At 45.0% G+C, this 13,025-nt stretch overlaps 1 protein-coding gene across 5 annotated transcripts; it reads right to left on the minus strand.

Moving 5' to 3' along the window:
• Positions 1-1,339: 1,339 nt before the first annotated feature.
• LOC126355962 (chondroitin proteoglycan-2-like) lies at positions 1,340-8,901 on the minus strand. Of its 5 annotated transcripts, none has more exons than XM_050006569.1 (4): positions 8,870-8,901; positions 4,193-4,272; positions 3,146-4,018; positions 1,340-2,671 (listed from the first exon to the last, which is right to left on the minus strand). In XM_050006569.1, the coding sequence occupies exons 1-4, from the start codon at positions 8,874-8,876 to the stop codon at positions 1,427-1,429; spliced, it is 2,205 nt and encodes a 734-aa protein (XP_049862526.1). In that variant the 5' UTR covers positions 8,877-8,901; the 3' UTR covers positions 1,340-1,426. The 5 variants fall into 5 exon arrangements, with proteins under 5 accessions (XP_049862526.1, XP_049862524.1, XP_049862525.1 ...); XM_050006567.1 differs by having other exon boundaries at positions 2,909-4,018; XM_050006568.1 differs by having other exon boundaries at positions 1,340-2,431; positions 2,672-4,018.
• Between the last annotated feature and the right edge of the window lie 4,124 nt (positions 8,902-13,025).

The raw sequence follows: 13,025 nt of genomic DNA on the forward strand, positions 1-13,025 counted from the left end.
CTCTGTTTCTGGATCTCAGCTAATAGGCTGTCCCTCGAATGCAAGCAAACTCAACATATCCATTTCTCACACAGTTCTGTCAGTGATTCCATTCTGCCTCTTTAAAAAGAATACATCGGAAATCTGAGTAGAGGTTAGGTCGGGTGCTTTCAAGGAAGGCCAGTGTTAAAGATCACCTGCAGTAGTTGAACATGGCTAATTCTGTGTTGAGTATGTTGTTCACTTTTAGCGCCAGGAATATACCTGAACAGGACTGGTTTACAAACTTTATACCATGTGTCATGTGGAATAATGTTTTGGAGTAAACCAGTTAATGCTCAAATGACGTTTTTAGTTACAAAATTCAGCGTACATATTGTTTATTAGCTTGAGAATTCTCACGTTTAACCGGAATAAATTTCTTCTTCTATGAGCCATGTTGTTGTCAAAATTCACTTGTTTGATAGGAAACTGTACACATTCAGGAAAAACAGGAGAAGGAAGGAATTCTATGTTGTCTGTCGTTTAGGAGAGAGATATTGTTTTTTCATAGGCTTTTAGTTGTCTTCCTCGATAACAGACTGCGTTAGAGACAACCATCTATTATCAAGAACAAGATAAACGATTTTCTTTGGTCACATTCTTCTGTTCTCTATAGGAATTCCTCATATACTATTAACTGTAAACGCTATGACTGCATGAAGAATACATTGCTGTTGTAACGAGGCCGCACGTCTGTTGTTCCCTACCGCATCTAATCTCATTTCAGTTTGGTGACTTTTTTTCCAAATAATGCCAGAGTGGTGTGTGCATAGATCCAGACCGCAGGCAACAGGGACTTGTTTTCTGTTCATAATTCTCAGTTTGATGATAACATCTTACATACTCAATTATTATCATTGATCGTTATTATTATTGTCAAACAGTGTATTATCTTATTATTTAGAATATAATCAAACTGTCTCGGCTACTGTGCAAATTTTGTAATGAACTTATAAATTAAAAAATAAAATAAATAAACGAATGTAGAAAATAAAAAGAGCCCTATTTATGTTAAATTACTGTTCATATGTGCGGCGGATTTGCGGAAACCATAGAGGAGGTACATCAGGAATGAAGACTCGATCTTTGAATCTAACTTACTGCCTCAACCCTGTCTACCACGACGAAGAAAATTCACCTATGAAATGTCTTGTCCCATTGACAAAAAGGATAAGCAAATAGTGCTAGTCTAAACTGCCTAGAAATAAGTTAACGTTATGGAAGGAGCTCTGTCTTTCTCCTAGAATAATACTAAATCCGTACACGCTTGTGAGTAAATACAATATAACATAATTTTCATCAAAGAAAAACCACTGCATGTGTCAGACAATTTATTTTATTCATAAAATAGTACCCAAAGAAAAGTCAGCATGTGGTATCACAGAACATAATAGCTTTTACAGATTCATTTTTTGGCGACAGAGCAGCCAGCAGAGTCGCGGTAGTCGCACACCTGAGCTTCAGCATTGTATTCGAGGCCAGGTGGGCAATCTTGCAGCACTGCATTTCCATCGAGGTCGCACTTGTAGAAGGTACTGCAGTCATCAGGGTTTGGAAACTGCACGACATTGTCTGGGTCGGCAGGAGAGGGACATTCAGGTGGCGGAGTGTTCGAGTTTCCGGCTGGTTTGCCCACGCTACCACTGTTATCAGAGGAGACGCTGCAGCCAGCAGATTCGGGGTAGTCACAATAATCTTTTTCGTCATTCCACTCGAGGCCATCTGGGCAGGGAATCAGCACGGGTACTCCATCGAGGCCGCACTTATAGAAAGAGCTGCAGTCATCGGGGTTGGGGAAATGGACTACAACATAAGGGTCAGCAGGGAAGGGACATTCAGGTGGAGGAGTGTTTGATGTCCCAGCTGGTTGGCTTGCGCTGCCACTGTTACCAGAGGAGACGCTGCAGCCAGCAGATTCGGGGTAGTCACAATAATCTTTTTCGTCATTCCACTCGAGGCCATCTGGGCAGGGAATCAGCACGGGTACTCCATCGAGGCCGCACTTATAGAAAGAGCTGCAGTCATCGGGGTTGGGGAAATGGACTACAACATAAGGATCAGCAGGGAAGGGACATTCAGGTGGAGGAGTGTTTGATGTCCCAGCTGGTTTGCTTGCGCTGCCACTGTTACCAGAGGAGACGCTGCAGCCAGCGGACGCAGGGTAGTCACACACTTGAGCCTCAGAATTGTATTCCAGGCCTTCTGGACACGCGATCAGGACAGGTTCTCCTTCGAGGCTGCACTTGTAGAAGGTGCTGCAGTTGTCAGGGTTGGGGAACTGTACAACATTTACTGGATCGGCGGGGAAGGGGCATTTAGGTGGAGGGGTATTCGACCTGGTTAGTTTGCTTGCGCTGCCACTTTTACCAGAAGAGACGCTGCAGCCAGCGGACGCAGGGTAGTCACACACCTGAGCCTCAGCATTGTATTCCAGGCCTTCTGGACAGGCGATCAGGACAGGTTCTCCTTCGAGGCTACACTTATAGAAGGTGCTGCAATTGTCAGGGTTGGGAAACTGTACAACATTCGCTGGATCGGCGGGGAAGGGGCATTCAGGTGGAGGCGTATTTGACCTTCTGGTTAGTTTGCTTGCGCTGCCACTTTTACCAGAAGAGACGCTGCAGCCAGCAGACGCAGGGTAGTCACACACCTGAGCCTCAGCATTGTATTCCAGGCCTTCTGGACAAGCGATCAGGACAGGTTCTCCTTCGAGGCTACACTTGTAGAAGGTGCTGCAGTTGTCAGGGTTGGGGAACTGTACAACATTTACTGGATCGGCGGGGAAGGGGCATTCAGGTGGAGGGGTATTCGACCTGGTTAGTTTGCTTGCGCTGCCACTTTTACCAGAAGAGACGCTGCAGCCAGCGGACGCAGGGTAGTCACACACCTGAGCCTCAGAATTGTATTCCAGGCCTTCTGGACACGCGATCAGGACAGGTTCTCCTTCGAGGCTGCACTTGTAGAAGGTGCTGCAGTTGTCAGGGTTGGGGAACTGTACAACATTTACTGGATCGGCGGGGAAGGGGCATTCAGGTGGAGGGGTATTCGACCTGGTTAGTTTGCTTGCGCTGCCACTTTTACCAGAAGAGACGCTGCAGCCAGCGGACGCAGGGTAGTCACACACCTGAGCCTCAGAATTGTATTCCAGGCCTTCTGGACACGCGATCAGGACAGGTTCTCCTTCGAGGCTGCACTTGTAGAAGGTGCTGCAGTTGTCAGGGTTGGGGAACTGTACAACATTTACTGGATCGGCGGGGAAGGGGCATTCAGGTGGAGGGGTATTCGACCTGGTTAGTTTGCTTGCGCTGCCACTTTTACCAGAAGAGACGCTGCAGCCAGCGGACGCAGGGTAGTCACACACCTGAGCCTCAGAATTGTATTCCAGGCCTTCTGGACACGCGATCAGGACAGGTTCTCCTTCGAGGCTGCACTTGTAGAAGGTGCTGCAGTTGTCAGGGTTGGGGAACTGTACAACATTTACTGGATCGGCGGGGAAGGGACACTCAGGTGGAGGAGTGTTAGAGCTACCGGTTGGCTTGCCTCCACTGATACTGCCACCAGAAGATACGCTGCAGCCAGCAGATTCGGGGTAGTCGCAAGCGTCTGCTTCGTCATTCCACTCGAGACCTGCTGGGCAGGGGATCAACACCGGTTCTCCATCGAGACCACACTTATAGAAGCTGCTGCAGTCCTCAGGATTGGGAAAATGGACAACAACATTTGGATCAGCAGGGTAAGGACATTCAGGTAAAGAAGAAGATCCACTGGGTGTGTCATTGTTGGCTGATGTGCCCGCTCCGTCAGAAGAAGAGGATACTTCACACTTAGCACTCTCTGGGTAATCGCACTGGGCGGTTTTACGGTTGAAGTGGAGTCCAGATGGGCAGGGCCGCACTAGAACGATGCCATCCCCAATGCATTGGTAGTACGTTGTACAGTCGGTAGGGTTCACGAAGGGATCAGACGGGGATGAACAAGCCGGGTGGTTGCGCTTCACCTGGAACGAAACAACTGTTCTTACCATCCACTTGAAAATCTAGTGATTATAACTCTTTATTTTGTGCTGTGGTGCCTGAAAACGACAATTTTACATTAACATTACAAAAGCTTGTTTCGTAGCAGGAAGGTATCATAAACGGGACCCAGTGTTGAAACTGTAATGGTGACTTACTTGCTTGTTGAGCGAGAGGTTCGTCCCATGAGCGGACGTCAGCAGCGCAACGACGGACAGCACGGCGAGCAGCACATTTCCTGCGGAAGGATTTCCCAGTGTTAGCAAAGATAATTGACTGAAACAAATTTAGGTTTTTACCTTATGCAGCTGTCAAGACAACTATAGAATTAATGTTGTTGCTGGAAACTGGGGACGTTGATTGCGAAATATTTTGTTTGGAGAGTCTTTAGGCTGTTCTCTGACTATTTTGCCCATGTTTACTGTTTTCTTTTGCTATCCATTTCGAGGCAACTACGGCTTCATATTGAGGCAATTTAGCGTTTTGATCAATGTGATGTACCGTCACTAGTGTGTATTGTTAATGTACCGCTGTGTCCTCTAGCGTGGTCAGACAAGGAAAAGTAGTAAGAGAGCAGACTTTATTCCCCATAACATCTGTGAAAGGAGCTCTACAGAAACGGGTTGACGAAATAGTCAATGCAAATAATAATTCATAAAGTGACAAGAGCGAGAGGATGATACAAACTGTAGCTACGTCATATAATATGAAATTACTTTACAGGTTAATTGATTTTTTACCGGGTAGGAGAAGAAAGGGGTATGAATATGAAAGAAGATGGTCCATAACGCTTTTTAGCAGTATCTCTTACGGAACTACTCTGCTATGAAAACAGCGTCACGAAAACCTCTGTTGTTCTTTGAAGTTTCTGTGTCTCTTCTATCATTTATGCTTTGTTGACGTTTCAGACATAACAAAGAATCATTTAAGTGGCTTGGGGGCTACATTTGTGACTGATATACTTTGCTGGCAACATCATCCCTGATATCATCCAATTCATTTATTTCTTAGCTGGTGGTTGCTTGGCGGAAAACACGTGGGGGGCTGGTTTCGATTCCCGGCTAGGTCGGATATTTTCTCCACCCGGGGACTGGGTGTTGTGTAGTCTTTATCATCATTTCGTCCTCACCGACACTCAAGTCCCAGAAGTGGCGTCAATTAAAAACACTTGCACCAGGTGGCCGGGCTCTATTCAGGTGAAGATCCTGGAGTATCCCGATTATCATTATTATATACGTTTAATTGAAATGAGTAAAGTAGCAATTTGTTGTCGCCAGAATGTATTAGTGTTTTTCGGATTTAGCGTTTTTGCCAGATCTGGTAGGGTATAGAAGGGGTGTGAACAGCGTCAGATAGTGAGCGATTACTGTAAAGGACACAGAGATGTCGCATACCCAGGTGAGACACCATTATCAGCATTTGACAGAGTTTCAGAGAGGCCTTATTTTGGTAACCATTTGGCTCGCTGGTCGAATCGTCTAATACCCAGATCCGTAGGACATTCATATGTGACAGTAATCCGATGTTGGACTGTATGGGAACGTTAGGGTAGGCAACATAGTCGACTATGTCCTTGATATAGCCCCAGAAAAAACGTCAAGGGGTGCAATGTCTGGAGAGCGCGGTGGCCAGGGTGTTGGACCGTGCCTTCCAATCCACTGATCCGGTCATTACTCCACTCTCCAGACATTACGCCCCTTGACTTTTTTTTCTGAGGCTATATCAAGGACAGAGTCTTCGTCACACCAGTTGCTGATGTCGATGAACTGAGGGCTAGGATGCAAGCTGCTGTGGGTACTGTGACAGAACACATTTTACAAAACACCTGGCGCGAACTGGAATACCGCCTCGACATTCTCCGAGCTCTCAAGGGGGCAGACGTTGAGGTTTACTAACATAACTGGTCTTAAAATTTAAAAAAAAAAACAGTGACACTAACCTATGTAACGGCATCAAATGTAAATTATTATGTCAAACGGTTATTCTTAATAAATTGTTATAATCAGGGCAAGACTTTGTGATCACCCTGTATATAAATAACCTAGAAGATAACGTCGGAAATTCCATGAGGCTTTTCGTGGATGATGACGTCGTATCAGAGAAATCGCGACGGGGCCACCTGTAGCGAAGTGCACAGAGACCTGCCGAGGATCGACGCTTGTTGCTGGTAGTGGCAGTTGGCCCCACTCACAAATGTAACTTAGTGCGAAAACACAGGCAGAAAGATTCTTCATTGTATGATTACGAAATTGTAGAACAATCAGTTACTTCCATAAAATAAATTGGAGTACGAGCGAAGCGATTTGAAATGGAGCAACCACATAAAATTCAGCGCGAGTAAGGCAGATGCCAGACTGAGATTCCTTCGAAGAATTCTCAGGAAATGTAGTCCATCAACAAACTCCGACCATTTCTGGAGTATTTATCGTGAGTGTTGGACTTGTACCAGACAGGACAGGTAGAGGAAATAGAGAAGAACCAAAGGAGAGCTAAGCGATTCGTCACACGTTCGTTTAGAAGTCACGAAAGCATCACAGAGTTGATCAAACGAGAGGCGTTATGCATCACGATGTGGTTCGTTGTGAAATTTCCGAGAGTGTACATTCCTAGAAGAGTCATCAAATATATTGCTTACTCCTAGGTATACCTCGCGAAGAAACAACGAAGACAAAATTAGAGAGATTCGGGCCCACACAGAGGCTTACTAACAACCGTCCATTCCACGAACTACTCACGAATGGAACTGGAAATTGAGGACACAACGGTGGTGGCTTGTGGAGTGTAGATGTAGATGCAGAAAGGTAATTAAGCTAGTGTTGCTTTTTCGTAATACTTTCTTTGGGGTGAAATATATCATGGCAAGGGACATGAAGGCCCAAAGGTACCGACCGGCCGCCGTGTCATCCTCAGGCCACAGGCGTCACTGGATGCGGATACGGATTGGCATGTGGCCAGCACACCGCTCTCCCGGCCGTATGTCTTTCCGAGACCAGAGCCGCTCCTTCTCAATCAAGGAGCTCCTCAGTTTGCCTCACAAGGGCACCAAGGTTGCCAACAGCACTCGGCATACCGGATGGTCACCCAGCCCGACAGCGCTTAACTTCGGTGATCTGACTGGAAACGTTGTTACCACTGCGGCAAGGCCGTTGGCCGTATCGGTACTTGGAAACGTCATAATTAAAAGGGTTCGGAAAAATATCAACAGCTTCTACTATATCACCGTCTTTCATTAATATAAATGGTCACATTACAGTTCCTTGAAGAGTTGATCAGATGAAAATGAAGAAATGAAAAATGAAGATCTTCTCAATAACTGAAAACAATCCAAATTAGTATACCGAATATATATATAACCATATTCTTAAAACTGATTACGAGTGTCTACGAAAGCAAACTAAAAAATACTAATCAAAAGTGGGGCGTTATTGGAGAGACCGAATTAAAGCTGGAGTGTAGATCAAATCAGAATCGAAGGCTTACTCCAAGAACCAGATGGTAATGACGACAATGAAGATAACGCGCCATTTTCTGATTTCAGCTCACTTATATTAAAAGCATTTCAAGATTATTTGGGGACATCCGAAGAAAGGAACCGATGCAGTTATGATGTTGATTGTTGATTGAATCAATTGTTTGTTTGTACATGTACATCATATCTACCGATTTTCGTCCCATTCGGGGAATTCTTTCGTGATGCATCGTTTTCTTCTTTTTGTCTTAGACTGTATCTGTGGGTGATTTTGAAGTAGCGTAGAAACGAACTTTTTTAGAAGATAACAGTAATGGTCACAACCAAGAACTGAAAATTTACTTTTTACGCCGGCCGCTGTGGTCAAGCGTTTCTAATCGCTTCAGTCCGGAACCGCTCTGCTGCTACGGTCGCAGGTTCGAATCCTGCCTCGGGCATGGATGTGTGTGATGTCCTTAGGTTAGTTAGGTTTAAGTAGTTCTAAGTTCTAGAGGACTGATGACCTCAGATGTTAAGTCCCATAGGGCTCAGAGCCATTTCACTTTTTACATTATATCGATGAGCATCAACAAAACCAAAACTGAAATAATGGAATGTAGTCGAATTAATTCACGTGATGCTGAGGGAATTAGATTAGGGAACGAGACACAGCGAGTGTGATCAGTTTTAATATTTGGACAGAAAATAACTAATGACGACCGAAGTACAGGGGATATAAAAGGTAGGCTAGCAATGGCAATAAAAGTGTTGTTGAAGAATATAAATATGTTAAAATCGAATGTGTATTTAAGTGTTAGGAAGTCCTTTGTGAAGGTATTTGGAGTGTAGTCAAGTGTGGAAGTGAAACAAGGACGACGAATAGTTTGGACAAGAAGTAAATACAGGCTTTCGAAATATGCTGCTACAGAGGAATGTTGAAGATTAGATCGGTAGATCGTGAAACTAATGAGTAGGTACTGACCGTAATTGTGGAGACAAGATATTTGTGGCACAACGTGTCTAAAAGAAGGGCGCAGTTGATAGGAGACATACTGAGACATCGAGGGACCATCAGTTTAGTATTGGGGAAATATGGGGAGGGGATGTAAAATCGTAGATGGAGGCCGGTAGATGAATATAGTAAACAGGATGTAGGTTGCGGTAGTTGTTCATAGATAAAGAGGCTTACAAGAGATAGAGTAGAACAGAGAGCTGTATCAAACCAATTCTCGGACTGAAGACCATAAAAATAACATCGATGTTTATAATGTCAAATTAATACACTTCTGAACTGATAACAATGGAACAGCAGTCCGTCTGTTTCCAACCGCCTGGAATACCAAATTAGAAGGCCACATGGCTTGCGAATGCGTGTACTACGCCTTACCTGCCATTGCTGCGGTGTTGCGGCTGGAGAACGTACCACAGATTCAGACATGTGCTCTTATATACGTGTCGGGCGTGTACAGTGACGTAATTACTATGGCAGATAATCGCAATCTGCGACAATCGCCACCAAAGGCCTGGGCTCGTGACACAGCGTTAGGCTTATCTTACAGCAGGTGTTGACAACCTGCGACATGTAAGGCCACACCACGCTGAAGTGCGGGATATGATAAATCTGCTTGTCAAGCAGCGCTTGATAAGTATCGGGACGATTCAGGATGCCGTCGATCGAGTTGCCCTTGCTGTCGGTGACTGTCACAATTCAGCATTGCTCTCTCTCCCTGTTACACACTTATGTTTTTCGTTAATGTACCGCTGTTTGCATTAGGTTTACACACAAAACCTACAAAGGGTCGACATGGGTCACACCTAATACATGCATGTAGGGTTTAAGATTATTACAAATGGCTGAAGCGGTTTCACCAATAAATCTTGTCTGTATTTTCCGGACAATAATGCAGAAAAATCGTTTTGTTGAAGCTGTTTCCGCTTTTCTTTCTCTAGAGTGTAAAGCACAGCAGACAACAAATTTGACGTAGACGCCAAGTAATCTTACGTTATGCCAGAAAGTCATTCGTATCAATCGGTTAAAGCAATGACAGACCGTTTAAACGAGGTTTCACAAACAGCACGTGTCAATTACATGTGGGGTAGGTAGGTGATGTTAACAGTTCTGTGAGAGATACCGAAAGCAAATCTGATCGTATGCTGGTAACTTTTGTACGTCGCATGCGAAGAGGTGAACACTCTTCTGGACTGGTGCGTAAGACGTAGCGTTTATCCATAAGTTTAATAAGCACAGCAGACACACATAACAGGGACTTTATCATCAATAATATATGCTCCTTCACTGTTTACAACAGTCTGCCAACGCTGGGATAATTATTCGATTCCGCGACCGAAAAAAATTACTTGATTTTGAGGCGAAGAACTCGTCGAGACATGTTCGGAGCGCATATTCATCCGGAATGGAAGTTCCTTGAAGGTTTTTCGATAGAGAGAGGGAAAGGAGAAAATCTAAGGGAGCTAAATGAGGCGGATAAGGTGTCAGTCTAGCAGAATGCGTGCGGGCGTTATCGGGGAGTAGCATCTGTTCACGCAGTCTTCCTGGTCGTTGTTTTTGGATTGCGTCTTCAAGATGTCTCAGTTGTTGACAATAAATATCCGCATTGATGGTTACACCCTGGGGTAGCAATCAGTAGTACACCACACTGCTGCTGCTGCACCAGATGCCTAACATTACCTCTTTGTGGATGTGCACAGTTCTTTGTACGGCAAGTTGCTGCAATGTTTGGGCTCCGTTGTTCCTTTCTTTTTCTTACGTTAGATTAAAGACACCATTTCTTGTCACCAGTGGCGGTACAAGATAGGAATGGGCCTTGTTGTTCACGAGCCAATTGATGACGAGCAAGCAGAGATGCACATATGGCCACACGCTGTGATTTTGGCTTATTCTTAGGGCAAGCTGTACCCATGCACTCAATTTTTGAACCTCCCCATTTGCAAGCAAATTTCGCACGAGTGTCGAATGACCAGTTCAAAACACACTTGCCAATTCTAGAGTACAATGACGTCCATCATTGTAGATTAAAAAATGTTTAAACGATTTTCATCAAACCGCGAAAATCTTCCTGAACATGGTGGGTTATTAATGTCAAAACGAGCCTCCTTAAAACGAGAAAACCATTTTCTTGCCGTGCTCTGTCCAATGGCATTATCCCCATACAGGGTGCAAATGTTTTTGGCTGACTCCGCCCCAGCCCTCTATTGAACTCAACCAGGAGAATAAGGAAGAAATGGAAATGAGCGTATTCCGTCGTCGGCCGGAAGGCCCCATCAGGAGAAGTTCGGCCGCCAAGTGCTAGTCTTATTTCAGTCGACGCAACAGTGGGCAACTTGTGCACCGGTGATGAGGATGAAATGATGACGAGCACAACACAACACTCAGTCCACGAGCGGAGAAAATCTCCAGCCCGTCCGGGAATCGAACCAGGGCCCACTGCACGGGAGGCAAGCACGTTACCACCCAGCTAAGCAAACGCAAAATAAGTCGGAAATGATCCAGTTTCTGCATTTGTCACTCCATTTTCTAGTGTCAGAAGCTGCGCTCACTATCAGCAAATGACAAAATGATAGTACGTAAACTCAAACAGCAACAGTAGACTACAAATAAAAGACAATCGATGAATAAACCCGTAACAACCGGAATATCAACATGCAAAACGAAAGCGCTAATAACTTGTGCACCAACAGAATACGAACGAAACGTTTGTTACTTGCAATTGCTGCAAGCTCTGACATCGGAGTATTATAGAAGAGTAGACATGGAATTGGTTCAAAAAATGGTTCAAATGGCTCTGAGCACTATGGGGCTTAACATCTATGGTCATCAGTCCCCTAGAACTTAGAACTACTTAAACCTAACTAGGCTAAGGACATCACACAACACCCAGCCATCACCAGGCAGAGAAAATCCCTGAGCCCGCCGTGAATCGAACTCGGGAAGCCGGGCATGGGAAGCGAGAACGCTACCGCACGACCACGAGATGCGGCCCGGAATTGGTAGATGATGGACTTGATGAGAAACATTTCCTTGTTGATGAAGCAACGTCATTTTGGAATTGTGTCGTGGACAGAGTGTGTCCGAATGGTGTGGTGGACAGAGTGTGTCCGTGTCTGGGACGCAGAAAATCCCTGCGCTATAGCAAAGTACATTCACACTTCACCAACATTTAGTGTATTCTGTACAGATCAACGGTTTAAAGGTTTGCAGCACATATTTCTTCATCTGTCAACTTATTACTGGTTACGTGCATCTAGGCATGATGCAAAATAGGTTATACCGTAGCAACATACCAACTTCACCTACCAACAGGACGCTACTCCACAAGTTTTTAACATACACTGAGGTGCGAAAAGTAATGGGATAACGATGTGCAAATACATAGATGGCAGTAGTATCGCTTACAAGAGATATAAAAGGGCACTGCATTGATGGAGCTGTCATTTGTACTCAGGTGATCCATGTGAAAAGGCTTCGGACATGGTTATATAAGCTCGACTGGAATTAAGAGATAGTAGAAGGAGCTTCCGAAGTCCAAAGTGTTAAGGGAGTACCGCGAATAACGAATTTCAGACATTACTTCTCACCACGAATAACGCAGTGGCCGACGGCCTTCGCTGAACGACGGAGAGCAGCCCCGTTTGCGTAGAGGTATCAGTGTTGACAGACAAGTAGCATAGCGTGAAAAAACTGCAGAAATCAATGTGGGACGTACGACGAATGTACCCGTCAGGATAGGGCTACGAAATTTGGCATTAATGGTGTATGGCAGATGACTGGAGCGAGCACCTTTGTTAGCAGCACGACATCACCTGCACAGTCTCTCTTGGGGTCTTTACCATATCGGTTGGACCCTAGACTTCTCGAAAACCGTGACCTGGTTCCCTGAATTTCGATTTCTGTTGGTAAGAGGTGATGGTAGAATCTGAGTGTGGCGAAGACTCCATGAAACCATTTACCCAGGTTGTCAACCAGGTATCGTGGAAGCTGGCGTTGGCTCGTTAAAGGTATGGTCTATGTTACGTGGTCCTTTAGTCCAATGAACCGATCGTTGACTGGAAAAGGTCATATTCTGCTACTTGGAGACCATTAATACCTATTTGTGGACTTCATGTTCTCAAACAGTGATAGAATTTTTATGGATCACATTGTGCCATATCACTGGTCCACAACTGTTTGCGATTGGTTTGAAGAACATTCTGGTCAATTCGAGCTGGTAATTTTGCCACAGAGAGAGCTCGACATGAATCCCATCGAATATTTATGGGACATAATCGAGAGGTCAATTCGTGCAAAACATTCTGCACCGGCAACACTTTAGCGTTATGGGCGGCTACAAAAAAATGGTTCAAATGGCTCTGAGCACTATGGGACTCAACTGCTGTGGTCATTAGTCCCCTAGAACTTAGAACTACTTAAATCTAACTGACCTAAGGACATCACACACATCCATGCCCGAGGCAGGATTCGAACCTGCGACCGTAGCAGTCGCACGGTTCCGGACTGCGCGCCTAGAACCGCGAGACCACCGCGG

Source organism: Schistocerca gregaria, chromosome 3, assembly GCF_023897955.1.
Source record: "Schistocerca gregaria isolate iqSchGreg1 chromosome 3, iqSchGreg1.2, whole genome shotgun sequence".
Classification (NCBI taxonomy): Eukaryota; Metazoa; Arthropoda; class Insecta; order Orthoptera; family Acrididae; genus Schistocerca; species Schistocerca gregaria.